Here is a 14,483-nt window from a genome sequence, read left to right on the forward strand (position 1 = left end):
CTACATAATCGAAACAGGTATGGTGAACATGCTCACGGAATTAAAGGATCAGAATATCGACAGAGCGTGGAGTATGCTTCTATCGAGATGCTAACACTGAAAATTTAGCAAAGTTACACCACCATCTAGCGTTAAATCACTCTTATTACGAAACATTAAAAGCAGAGGTCAATCTGTTCGAAAGTCATTACACTCCACCATAAGATCATTTGCTCGAGCTTCCCAGACTACAACAAAAAACATATAAGATTTCCTCCTTAAATATAGAGGACAGAAAACTATACTACAGCTAGGTACTTACATGCCACGCTTTCGTGCATGTTTTGAGTCTATAACTTTGTTTATTTTCTCTCGCAGTTGCTCTTGTCGCCTCTTCTCATCATTCAAATTCATTCGCATCGTGTATACTGAAAAAGTAAAAAGCGCAAATGATTTTTCGTAAGCAGAAAGTTTTTGTCACGTTTCAATTTTGCTATTTATGTTGGTATAACAAGATGCATGCAACTGGACAGAAAAATATGCCTATTAATCATCAGAATACTTAATAATAATTGCCAAAATTTATTGTCAACCGTTTTGAGTAATTACAGTAAAATTCAATAACGTTTAAGTTAAATAGATCAACTTTAAATACATTAGATGACTTGAGGATACTGTTACTTAGTATAACTGTCCCAAAAATTTTATACTACAACGACAAGCGCAAATTTCCGCCCATACCGCACACATCACAGGACATCATGGGAAAGCTGTATGCTATTACGATAGCAAATAAATGAGGGAAGAACATTTTCTGAATTAAAACACTTAAAAACACAATCTGAAATTTTGATTACATCTGATTTTGCTTTCATCCTGAAAAAATATGCATTGGGTTCAGTTCACACAAATTGTTTCTTCTCCTTCATATTCTTCTTCTTTTTCCATAGCCTACAACCTGATGAGCGGTTTGATGTTTACTGGATTTCTTCTTGTCGAGTTACAGTTTCCCCGCAACAAAAAACTTGTTTCACACGAAATTCTCGGTATTAGGTAATAACTATTGCTATACTTCTCCTCACTTATACGTTATCTCCTCTACTGTGCAAAGCTCGCAACTGCGCCATTGCCAAAGTTTAGTTACACTACAATGCTGTATTCAACAGCTGCTGTTTCGGCTACGTGCTACGCTTTTCTAGGCAAGAATTTATAAATTCATCATCATAATCAGTGTTAAGATTTTTACACTGTGTGCATCGTAAAGTAGTACAAGAACTGGACAAGCAATAAGTATCAACTCACAGAACGTTTATAGTCATAAGGAACGCAACGTCCCTGGAGACACTGTGTTGAAATTTGATCACTGTTACTGATGTTACTGTTTTAGTTGGGGCCTTCAGCAGCCTTCAGGCACTATTAGTGAAATGATGCAGAAAGTAAATTATATGTTAAAGTAAGTATTGGCTATCAGAACAACAGTAATAAAAAATTAAATCACAAACATACGAGTCTCTCATGCGAAAACAATTTTATAGAGGGCTCTGAAAAATAATTACTTTCCTCAGGTGCTTAGAACCAGGTAGTTCAAACAAACTGTAAACGCTTACCCCTGAAACTTTACAAATGAGGCGACAGTCCTTCGAATAATTTAGGAGGCAACTGAAACTGTGATCTGTCGTTTCCACTATAAACTGAATGAATACCCAAAACGCAGATGCTCGTATATAGACACAGCACAAGCATCACAATCTGATGACTGTTGCCGCCAAGAATGCTTGGTTGAAACGGCTGCAGTCTACAGAATGTAGCCAAACTACAATGTCAGAATTACGGACGCTGTTCAGGAATATTTTCTGAGGATTCTGGAATAAGGAACCCATGGTATCCGTTGTCCCATTTGCAGACGAATTATCTGTGTTTCAGTGTAAAAAAAAGGAAACCCAGCCATCAGGCTCCGAAGACCACGCGGCAGTCGACCAAAGTGGCGAGGCGAGTATACAGGACATTATTTCACTTAAATGGGTGTAAAATCTACCCCACAGGCGGACTGTTGGGTTCACAACCATATTTTTTGTTTGTCTTCACTGAAACCCACCTCTGTTCTCATAATTATCCATGACCCTGCTGTTCCATAGCACGTTTTTTCTGCACAGTACTTGCATGAAATGGCTCGTAGTGTACACAGGGAATCGAACCTGATGAGGATTTTCGTAGCTCCAATATGTCTCAGATTTGTATAGATCACATTATAGTAGCATCACTACTCGGCCTACAACACTGCACGATACTGGATTGTGACTTGCATCGAAGAATACAGGATCCCGACAAAGTAGCACGGAAACAAATATAACTGTTAGACACCTGCAACATTCAACTGGACGACGTTTCGAACGTTTCGACATCGCATGGCTTCAAAAAAAAATCATGTAAAAGAACCGTATGCAATATTTCTCGACATGTCCATCGTGCAGATAGGAAGCAATGGCAAAGATAGGCAGTACACTGGAGGCTGACTGAAGGGATCTTGGTTCGGCCATGGTAGGCACACTATACTTCGACCCAGTCAATGGTCGCGCAGCGGTGGATACACCGGTACCCGCCACATCACCAGAGTCCAGCACCATCGGGCGTGACCAGTGCATGGGTGGGAGATCGTTCCCATACACTGCATGCCTTCAGCAGTTTTCCTCCTGCTTTCACAGCAGAGGGATGGAAAGGGTGTTGGTATAAAGCCCCTGAGAAAACTCGGCAGACCCCTTGGTGATGTCTGAGTGGAGTACGCAATGTGACAGTATTTAATTTCACCCTCTCCATTCTCTCATCATCATCCAACTCATAAATGACACCACACTGCACACTGACCCATAAAAGTCACCTACACTTATCAGATACACTCAAACACAGAACGCTAATGCTTCATGATGGAAAGGTGTCTATGGGTGCGAAGGATGAATAACACCTTTCTAATTCAGGTAGCTGTGGACCTGCTCTTCTGGGCCTCCCAGCCAAAATACCATACGATTTTACTTTTTACTGCGGACTACAAGATAGCAAGCCAATTGCCTTGCCCCCGGCTATAACACCAGTTCCCATCAGATCACAGCAGTTAAGCGCTGATGCGCTTTGATTGGAGACCGTCCGGGCCTGCCGAGTGCTGTTGGCAAGCGGGGTGCATTCGCCCCTTATGAGGACAATTGAGGAGCTACTTACGACCACACGACTTTACTTTTTACTGTGGACTACAGGGTAGAAAGCCAACGGCCTTGCTCCGGCTATAACACCGATTCCCATCAGATCACGGCAGTTAAGCGCTGTTGGGCTTTGATTGGTGACCGTCCGGGTCTGACAAGCGTTGTTGGCAAGCAGGGTCCATTCGCCCCTTGTGAGGACGATTGAGAAGCTACTTACGACCACACAACTTTACTTTTTACTGTGGACTACAGGGTAGAAATCCAACGGCCTTGCTCCGCTATAACACCGGTTCCCATCAGATCACGGCAATTAAGCGCTGTTGGGCTTTGATTGGTGACCGTCCGGGTCTGACAAGCGCTGTTGGCAAGCGGGGTTCATTCGCCCCTTGTGAGGACGATTGAGGAGCTACTTACGACCACACAACTTTACTTTTTACTGCGGACTACAAGGTAGAAAGCCAATGGCCTAGCTCCGGCTATAACTCCAGTTCCCATCAGATCACAGCAGTTAAGCACTGTTGCGCTTTGATTGGAGACCGTCCGGGCCTGCCGAGTGCTGTTGGCAAGTGGGGTGCATTCGCCCTTTGTGAGGAAAATTGAGGAGCTACTTACGACCACACAACTTTACTTTTTACTGCGGACTACATGGTAGAAAGCCAACGGGGTTGCTCCGGCTATAACACTGGTTCCCAAAAGATCACGGCAGTAAAGCGCTGTTGGGCTTTGATTGGAGACCGTCCGGGCCTGCCGAGTGCTGTTGGCAAGTGGAGTGCATTCGCCCTTTGTGAGGACAAATGAGGAGCTACTTACGACCACACGACTTTACTTTTTACTGCGGACTACAGGGTAGAAAGCCAACGGCCTTGCTCCGGCTATAACACCGGTTCCCGACAGATCACGGCAGTTAAGCGCTGTTGGGCTTTGACTGGTGACCGTCCGGGTCTGCTGAGCGCTGTTGGCAAGCGGGGTGCATTCGCCCCTTATGAGGACAATTGAGGAGCTACTTACGACCACACGACTTTACTTTTTACAGCGGACTACAGGGTAGAAAGCCAACGGCATTGCTCCGGCTATAACACCGGTTCCCATCAGATCACGCCAGTTAAGCGCTGTTGGGCTTTGATTGGTGACCGTCCGGGTCTGACAAGCGCTGTTGGTAAGCGGGGTGCATTCGCCCCTTGTGAGGACGATTGAGGAGCTACTTACGACCACACAACTTTACTTTTTACTGCGGACTACAAGGTAGAAAGCCAATGGCCTTCCTCCGGCTATAACACCGGTTCTCATGAGATCACGGCAGTTAAGCGCTGTTGGGCTTTGACTGGTGACCGTCCGGGTCTGACAAGCGCTGTTGGCAAGCGGGATGCATTCGCCCCTTGTGAGGACGATTGAGAAGCTACTTACGACCACACAACTTTACTTTTTACTGTGGACTACAGGGTAGCAAGCCAACGGCCTTGCTCCGCTATAACACCGGTTCCCATCAGATCACGGCAATTAAGCACTGTTGGGCTTTGATTGGTGACCGTCCGGGTCTGACAAGCGCTGTTGGCAAGCGGGGTGCATTTGCCCCTTGTGAGGACGATTGAGGAGCTACTTACGACCACACAACTTTACTTTTTACTGCGGACTACAAGGTAGAAATCAACGGCGTTGCTACGGCTATAACACCGGTTCCCATCAGATCACGGCAGTTAAGCGCTGTTGCGCTTTGATTGGAGACCGTCCGGGCCTGCTGAGTGCTGTTGGCAAGTAGCGTGCATTCGCCCTTTGTGAGGACAATTGAGGAGCTACTTACGACCACACAACTTTATTTTTTACTGTGGACTACAAGGTAGAAAGCCAACGGGGTTGCTCCGGCTATAACACTGGTTCCCAACAGATCACGGCAGTTAAGCGCTGTTGGGCTTTGATTGGTGACCATCCGGGTCTGACAAGCGCTGTTGGCAAGTGGGGTGCATTCGCCCTTTGTGAGGAAAATTGAGGAGCTACTTACGACCACACAACTTTACTTTTTACTGCGGACTACAAGGTAGAAATCCAATGGCCTAGCTCCGGCTATAACTCCAGTACCCATCAGATCACAGCAGTTAAGCACTGTTGCGCTTTGATTGGAGACCGTCCGGGCCAGCCGAGTGCTGTTGGCAAGCGGGGTGCATTCGCCCACTGTGAGGACAATTGAGGAGCTACTTATGACCACACGACTTTACTTTTTACTGCGGACTACAAGGTAGAAAGCCAACGGGGTTGCTCCGGCTATAACACTGGTTCTTATCAGATCACGGCAGTAAAGCGCTGTTGGGCTTTGATTGGAGACCGTCTGGGTCTGCCGAGTGCTGTTGGCAAGTGGAGTGCATTCGCCCTTTGTGAGGACAAATGAGGAGCTACTTACGACCACACAACTTTACTTTTTACTGCGGACTACAGGGTAGAAAGCCAACGGCCTTGCTCCGGCTATAACACCGGTTCCCGACAGATCACGGCAGTTAAGCGCTGTTGCGCTTTGATTGGAGACCGCCCGGGTCTGCTGAGAGCTGTTGGCAAGGGGTGTGCATTCGCCCCTTGTGAGGACAATTGAGGAGCTACTTACGACCACACAATTTTACTTTTTACTGCGGACTACAAGGTAGAAAGCCAACGGCCTTGCTCTGGTTATAACACCGGTTCCCGACAGATCAGGGCTGTTAAGCACTGTTGCGCTTTGATTGGAGACCGTTCGGATCTGACAAGCGCTGTTGGCAAGTGGGGTGCAATCGCCCCTTGTGAGGACAATTGAGGAGCTACTTACGACCACACGACTTTACTTTTTACTGCAGACTAAAAGGTAGAAAGCCAACGGCGTTGCTCCGGCTATAACACCGGTTCCCATCAGATCACGGCAGTTAAGCGCTGTTGGGCTTTGATTGGTGACCGTCCGGGTCTGACAAGCGCTGTTGGTAAGCGGGGTGCATTCGCCCCTTTTGAGGACGATTGAGGAGCTACTTACGACCACACAACTTTACTTTTTACTGCGGACTACAAGGTAGAGAGCCAACGGCGTTGCTACGGCTATAACACCGGTTCTCATCAGATCACGGCAGTTAAGCGCTGTTGCGCTTTGATTGGAGACCGTACGGGCCTGCCGAGTGCTGTTGGCAAGTGGAGTGCATTCGCCCCTTATGAGGACAATTGAGGAGCTACTTACGACCACACGACTTTACTTTGTACTGCGGACTACAGGGTAGAAAGCCAACGGCCTTGCTCCGGCTATAACACCGGTTCCCATCAGATCACGGCAGTTAAGCCCTGTTGGGCTTTGATTGGTGACCGTCCGGGTCTGACAAGCGCTGTTGGCAAGCGGGGTGCATTCGCCCCTTGTGAGGACGATTGAGGAGCTACTTACGACCACACAACTTTACTTTTTACTGCGGACTACAAGGTAGAAAGCCAATAGCCTTCCTCCGGCTATAACACCGGTTCTCATCAGATCACGGCAGTTAAGCGCTGTTGGGCTTTGACTGGTGACCGTCCGGGTCTGCTGAGCGCTGTTGGCAAGCGGGGTGCATTCGCCCCTTGTGAGGACGATTGAGGAGCTACTTATGACCACACGACTTTACTTTTTACTGCGGACTACAGGGTAGAAAGCCAACGGCCTTGCTCCGTCTATATTACCGATTCCCGACAGATCACGGCAGTTAAGCGCTGTTGCGCTTTGATTGGAGACCGCCCGGGTCTGCTGAGAGCTTTTGGCAAGTGGGGTGCATTCGCCCCTTGTGAGGACAATTGAGGAGCTACTTACGACCACACAACTATACTTTTTACTGCGGACTACAGGGTAGAAAGCCAACGGCGTTGCTCCGGCTATAACACCGGTTCCCATCAGATCACGGCAGTTAAGCGCTGTTGGGCTTTGATTGGTGACCGTCCCGGTCTGCTGAGCGCTGTTGGCAAGCGGGGTGCATTCGCCCCTTGTGAGGAAAATTGAGGAGCTACTTATGACCATACGACTTTACTTTATACTGCAGACTACAAGGTAGAAAGGCAACGGCCCTGCTCTGGCTATAACACTGGTTCCTGACAGATCACGGCAGTTAAGCGCTGTTGGGCTTTGATTGGAGACCGTCCGGGTCTGCCGAGCGCTGTTGGCAAGCGGGGTGCATTCGCCCCTTGTGAGGACGATTGAGGAGCTACTTATGACCACACGACTTTACTTTTTACTGCGGACTACAGGGTAGAAAGCCAACGGCCTTGCTCTGTCTATAACACCGGTTCCCGACAGATCACCGCAGTTAAGCGCTGTTGCGCTTTGATTGGAGACCGCCCGGGTCTGCTGAGAGCTGTTGGCAAGCGGGGTGCATTCGCCCCTTGTGAGGACAATTGAGGAGCTACTTACGAACACACGATTTTACTTTTTACTGCGGACTACAAGGTAGAAAGCCAACGGCCTTGCTCTGGCTATAACACCGGTTCCCGACAGATCAGGGCAGTTAAGCACTGTTGCGCTTTGATTGGAGACCGTCCGGATCTGACAAGCGCTGTTGGCAAGTGGGGTGCATTCGCCCCTTGTGAGGACAATTGAGGAGCTACTTACGACCACACGACTTTACTTTTTACTGCAGACTAAAAGGTAGAAAGCCAACGGCGTTGCTCCGGCTATAACACCGGTTCCCATCAGATCACGCCAGTTAAGCGCTGTTGGGCTTTGATTGGTGGCCGTCCGGGTCTGCTGAGCGCTGTTGGCAAGCGGGGTGCATTCGCCCCTTATGAGGACGATTGAGGAGCTACTTACGACCACACGACTTTACTTTTTACAGCGGACTACAGGGTAGAAAGCCAACGGCCTTGCTCCGGCTATAACACCGGTTCCCATCAGATCACGGCAGTTAAGCGCTGTTGGGCTTTGATTGGTGACCGTCCGGGTCTGACAAGCGCTGTTGGTATGCGGGGTGCATTCGCCCCTTGTGAGGACGATTGAGGAGCTACTTACGACCACACATCTTTACTTTTTACTGCGGACTACAGGGTAGAAAGCCAACGGCGTTGCTCCGGCTATAACACCGGTTCCCATCAGATCACGGCAGTTAAGCGCTGTTGGGCTTTGATTGGTGACCGTCCCGGTCTGCTGAGCGCTGTTGGCAAGCGGGGTGCATTCGCCCCTTGTGAGGAAAATTGAGGAGCTACTTATGACCATACGACTTTACTTTATACTGCAGACTACAAGGTAGAAAGGCAACGGCCTTGCTCCGGCTATAACACTGGTTCCTGACAGATCACGGCAGTTAAGCGCTGTTGGGCTTTGATTGGAGACCGTCCGGGTCTGCCGAGCGCTGTTGGCAAGCGGGGTGCATTCGCCCCTTGTGAGGACGATTGAGGAGCTACTTATGACCACACGACTTTACTTTTTACTGCGGACTACAGGGTAGAAAGCCAACGGCCTTGCTCTGTCTATAACACCGGTTCCCGACAGATCACCGCAGTTAAGCGCTGTTGCGCTTTGATTGGAGACCGCCCGGGTCTGCTGAGAGCTGTTGGCAAGCGGGGTGCATTCGCCCCTTGTGAGGACAATTGAGGAGCTACTTACGAACACACGACTTTAATTTTTACTGTGGACTACAAGGTAGAAAGCCAACAGCCTTGCTCCGTCTATAACACCGGTTCCCGACAGATCACGGCAGTTAAGCGCTGTTGCGCTTTGATTGGAGACCGTCCGGGTCTGCCGAGCGCTGTTGGCAAGTGGGGTGCATTCGCCCCTTGTGAGGATGATTGAGGAGATACTTACGACCACACAACTTTACTTTTTACTGCGGACTACAAGGTAGAAAGCCATTGGCCTTGCTCCGGCTATAACACCGGTTCTCATCAGATCACGGCAGTAAAGCGCTGTTGGGCTTTGATTGGTGATCGTCCGGGTCTGCTGAGTGCTGTTGGCAAGCGGGGTGCATTCGCCCCTTGTGAGGAGGATTGAGTAGCTACTTATGACCACACGACTTTACTTTTTACTGCGGACTACAAGGTAGAAAGCCAACGGCCTTGCTCCGGCTATAACACTGGTTCCTGACAGATCACGGCAGTTAAGCGCTGTTGCGCTTTGATTGGAGACCGTCCGGGTCTGACAAGCGGTGTTTTCAAGTGGGGTGCATTCGCCCCTTGTGGGGACGATTGAGGAGCTATTTATGAACACACAACTTTACTTTTTACTGCGGACTACAAGGTAGAAAGCCAACGGTCTTGCTCCAGCTATAACACCGTTTCCCATCAGATCACTGCAGTTAAGCGCTGTTGGGCTTTGATTGGTGACCGTCCGGGTCTGACAAGCGCTGTTGGCAAGCGGGGTGCATTCGCCCCTTGTGAGGACAATTGAGGAGCTACTTACGACCATATGACTTTTTTTACTGTGGACTACAAGGTAGAATACCAACGGCCTTGCCGCCGCTATGACACCGGTTCCCATCAGATCACGGCAGTTAAGCGCTGTTGGGCTTTGATTGGTGACCGTCCGGGTCTGCTGAGCGCTGTTGGCAAGCGAGGTGAATTCGCCCCTTGTGAGGACAATTGAGGAGCTACTTGACTGAGAGGTAGAGGCTCGAGTCACGAAAACTGATACCAACCGGGAGGACGGTGTGCTGACCATATGCTCCTCCTTATTCGCACCTAGTGATGCGTGTCGGCTCAGAATCCTGAGCCTTCCGAGGCCTGTTCGGATGGAAAGAGAAGGAAAAGGTAGAAACTTTCCCGAGTGTGGCTCAAAATCGTGAAAACTGAGATAACACAGCCATATAGCAGACACAGTGAAAAAAAAAAATGCACCGGAAACCGTGCTGATTTCTCCACTGGCTGATAAATTGCTTTTTCATACTTTTAGCTATTCGAGTACTTATGAAGTCTGTATAGTGATCTGGAACAACAAACGTAACAATAACTTGCATTCATGGACTATGTTGATAGATGGGAATTGTGTTGCCGAGGTAGTTCTACAGCAATTCTGTTTGAAACTGCAGTATCTGCCGCCATCCGGTCGGGCGCATTTTCAAATACGCACGCCGCCAGTTACGTCGCCTCATTTCGTACAGCCACGAACTGTTACGTCGCTGCCAACGAGATGCAAGCATCCCCTCTCCGGAGCTCCATCGTAGAGTGTAGTTAAGTTCGAACATTCATACACTGTGCCCATTCTGTGTGGCTACCAGTTGAATAACATCTACAGACTTGCACAGCGGCCAGGGTCGTCCATTACTGGGTATTCATAGTGTTTAAGACTGTCTGAAACGTAATTAATTTGTATCGTCATATGCAGGGTGTTACAAAAAGGTACGACCAAACTTTCAGGAAACATTCTTCACACATAAAGAAAGAAAGGATGTTATGTGGACATGTGTCCGGAAATGCTTAATTTCTATGTTAGAGCTCATTTTAGTTTCGTCAGTATGTACTGTACTTCGTCGATACACCGCCAGTTGGCCCAATTGAAGAAAGGTAATGTTGACTTCGGTGCTTGTGTTGACATGCGAACTCATTGCTCTACAGTACCAGCATCAAGCACATCAGTACGTAGCATCAACAGGTTAGTGTTCATCACGAACGTGGTTTTGCAGTCAGTGCAATGTTTATAAATGCGGAGTTGGCAGATGCCCATTTGATGTATGGATTAGCACGGGGCAATAGCCGTGGCGCGGTGCGTGTGTATCGAGTCAGATTTCCAGAACGAAGGTGTCCCGACAGGAAGACGTTCGAAGCAATTGATCGGCGTCTTAGGGAGCACGGAACATTCCAGCCTATGACTCGCGACTGGGGAAGACCTAGAACGACGAGGACACCTGCAATGGACGAGTCAATTCTTCGTGCAGTTGACGATAACTCTAATGTCAGCGTCAGAGAAGTTGCTGCTGTACAAGGTAACGTTGACCACGTCACTGTATGGAGAGTGCTACGGGAGAACCAGTTGTTTCCGTACCATGTACAGCGTGTGCAGGCACTATGAGCAGCTGATTGGCCTCCATGGGTACACTTCTGCGAATGGTTCATCCAACAGTGTGTCAATCCTCATTTCAGTGCAAATGTTCTCTTTATGGATGAGGCTTCATTCCAGCGTGATCAAACTGTAAATTTTCACAATCAACTTGTGTGGGCTGACGAGAATCCGCACGCAATTGTGCAATCACGTTATCAACACAGATTTTCTGTGAACGTTTGGGCAGGCATTGTTGGTGATGTCTTGATTGGGCCCCATGTTCTTCTACCTACACTCAATGGAGCACGTTATCATGATTTCATACGAGATACTCTACCTGTGCTGCTAGAACATGCCGCTACTGTCGCAGGTTCGAATCCTGCCTCGGGCATGAATGTGTGTGATGTCCTTAGGTTAGTTAGGTTTTAGTAGTTCTACGTTCTAGGGGACTTATGACCACAGCAGTTGAGTCCCATAGTGCTCAGAGCCATTTGAACCATTTGGTAGAACATCTGCCTTCACAAGTACGACACAACATGTGGTTCATGCACGATGGAGCTCCTACTCATTTCAGTCGAAGTGTTCGTACGCTTCTCAACAACAAATTCGGTGACCGATGGATTGGTAGAGGCGGACCAATTCAATGGCCTCCAAGCTCTCCTGACCTCAACCCTCTTGACTTTCATTTATAGGGGCATTTGAAAGCTCTTGTGTACGCAACCCCGGTACCAAATGTAGAGACTTTTCGTGGTCGTATTGTGGACGGCTGTGATACAATACGCCGTTCTCCAGGGCTGCATCAGCGCATCAGGGATTCCATGCGACGGAGGGTGGTTGCATGTATCCTTGCTAACGAAGGACATTTTGAAAATTTCCTGTAACAAAGTGTTTGAAGTCACGATGGTACGTTCTGTTGCTGTGTGTTTCCATTCCATGATTAATGTGATTTGCAGAGAAGTAATAAAATGAGTTCTAACATGGAAAGTAAGCGTTTCCGGACACATGTCCTCATAACATTTTTCTTTCTTTGTGTGTGAGGAATGTTTCCTGAAAGTTTGGCCGTACCTTTTTTTACACCCGGTGTTTCAACATTCAAATCTACTGTTCGTAACTGACGCTGCAGATACAGCAACAAAGTTATGTATTACTTTTAGTACTTGATATCAGATGTAGAATACATTAATATATGAATCCCCTGTTTCTGAACAGCATCTGTGCCAAACTTGTGTACCCACTAAAGAATTACACACTGTGCGAGGTCATAACATAAACTAGTAAGAAATAGAGATTGATAGTAATATGAGGATTACCTTTAAACAGACAATTGTACTTCTGAACTAGATCTTTGCAGAAGTCCTTCAGTTCTGCCACTGTGTCAGGCATGTCCAGAGACTCCACACTCCCCAGTTCAGACATTTTGGGCATCCGTCTGCTTTTCTTCGGACCAAGAGCTTTCTTATCGCCATATATGGCTCTTCTTTCCACAGCCTGTATGTTTTTGTCGAGCGTATTTAGTTCATCAGACAATTCTTGAACCATTTTCTCTAAATATTCCTTTTTACTTTCGTTATTTGTCAGCCATTCCACAAGACCTTCCCTACTTTCTTCCTCTTCCGATGCTTCTTCTTCCATTTCTTCTAGTTCACTTTTCAGGTCCTCAATAAATCCCTCGAGCTCTTCTTTTAGGCGCTTTAGTAGTTCAAGTTCACCGTCTTCTTTTGATGGATTATTTGATTCCATTCCATTGAACATAAGCCATTCTTCAACGTATTTTGAAATGTAGGTACCCTCTGCAGCGATCTCAGTAGTATCTGGAATCTCATCATCTTCGTACACATATGGGGCCTGAGCCTCGATGCAGTTTCTAAGCTTTTGTATGTATACAGATTGTTTGCGAAGAAGTTCTTCCATATTCTTTCTTATAAGCCGTACTAAGTTTGGATCCTTTTCGTCTTCCTCTTGATTAGCGTACTGAGTTTCCAATTCGCCTACGGTCTTTAATCGTTCCTCTACTTTATTATCGAGAGGTTCCTTTTCCGTGCCAATGCCTGACCATTCACCAAACGCTGGGCTCTCAGGATCCATATGCTTTCGTTGCAGGTCGACGTACTCCATTAGCTTCGCAATGTGATTACTCTGTTCCTTCACAAACGCATATGCACGCGCAAGGTCTAATTCAGCTATGTAACTATCCAAGCAAGATTCCTGGATTAAATACCTCATTAATAAGTTATTCACAGAGTTAAGTTTTTCGGCTCTTTCCTCAAGAATTTCTTTGTACTTAATTAGCTCTTCCGGCGTTTCTTCTCCTCGTTCATTTATAACGTCATCTATGCTCGCAACTGCTTCACCAATTTCGCTCAAATACCTTTCAAATTTAGCACTGTCAGCTTTTAGTATATCTAGATAATCGGTTCGTTTTTGAAATTGGCGTGGAGCGAAGGAGCCCCTTTCAGCTCTTTTAAAAGTTTGTTTTAACAGAGCAATAAGGTCAGGATTCTCAAGCCTATCCAAAAACTGATCTTTCTCTTCAGCTAATTGGAGAGCTTTGGGAAGGTCTTCTATGTGTCGCTGCTTCGCTGCTACGAATAACCTTTCGTACTGGACACCTATGAAGTCTTTCAGTTCTCTCAGCTCGTGACTCAGCAACTCTATGTCTACTGACAGTGACCGGCTGCCCTCGCTGTATTGTCCCACAGAGCCGCGGCTGCCTCCTGCTCCACTTCCAATAACGGAACCTTTCTGACTGCCGCTGATCGAACCTTCCTTGCTTCCTTCTTCACCCTCTTCTCCTTCTCCCTCTTGGCCTTCGCCTTCGGCGGCTTCTTCGCCTTCTTCTTCTCCTCCCTCTTCGGGAGGTTTCTCTTCATCTCCTTCCGACATGTTCGCAGCTGTGGCTGATTCTTTGTTAATTTAATGGGTGTTACGAGGACTTCACTCTGAAAAGTAATCGTAAATCATTAATTTAAAGTCACTAAAAGGCAAATTTCATGGTATTCTATCGGTTTATTGGCTTCAAGCTGGTTGACTAGATACCGAACGAGAAAAATGAGATATGTATTTCGCCAGCAGAGAAGCCATTGAGGCATGGACCAGGATTAACTGCCGAGGTATGTCATATTTCCTTACAGCCTCCCTGTCTTCTCCATCCTCAATTATAACTCGCCGTTATCCCATTTTAATGAGCCTCAGATGACTACGATTTTAATGACAGTGATTAAATAGACAAAAAAAAACGACGCACCACCAAGGAGTTACGTAAATTCGTCACAAAATGATATTCATACAGAAATCAACGGAAAATGCTAAACTGTATACTTTGGTGGCCGATGGATGAATATCTGACGCTACAGCGAAATTTCCGCAGCGCAGCTGGCAAGAATAGT

General features: G+C 47.3%; 1 protein-coding gene across 1 annotated transcript; it reads right to left on the bottom strand.

Moving 5' to 3' along the window:
- Positions 1–297: 297 nt before the first annotated feature.
- On the bottom strand, positions 298–13,980 carry LOC126152008 (chromosome partition protein Smc-like). Its single transcript, XM_049915978.1, has 3 exons — positions 13,929–13,980; positions 12,408–13,811; positions 298–407 (listed from the first exon to the last, which is right to left on the bottom strand). Exons 1-3 carry the CDS (start codon positions 13,978–13,980, stop codon positions 298–300), a joined length of 1,566 nt encoding a protein of 521 aa, XP_049771935.1.
- Positions 13,981–14,483: the final 503 nt, after the last annotated feature.

This window comes from Schistocerca cancellata, chromosome 2 (genome assembly GCF_023864275.1).
Source record: "Schistocerca cancellata isolate TAMUIC-IGC-003103 chromosome 2, iqSchCanc2.1, whole genome shotgun sequence".
Classification (NCBI taxonomy): domain Eukaryota; kingdom Metazoa; phylum Arthropoda; class Insecta; order Orthoptera; family Acrididae; genus Schistocerca; species Schistocerca cancellata.

Coding starts and splice junctions, on each gene's coding strand:
- LOC126152008 (XM_049915978.1), bottom strand. CDS start 13,980: ATGTCGGAAGGAGATGAAGAGAAACCTCCCGAAGAGGGAGGAGAAGAA. Junction 13,812..13,928: donor AGAGGGAGGAGAAGAAGAAG/GCGAAGAAGCCG, acceptor GAAGTGGAGCAG/GAGGCAGCCGCGGCTCTGTG. Junction 408..12,407: donor GTACAATTGTCTGTTTAAAG/GTAATCCTCATA, acceptor TTACTTTTTCAG/TATACACGATGCGAATGAAT.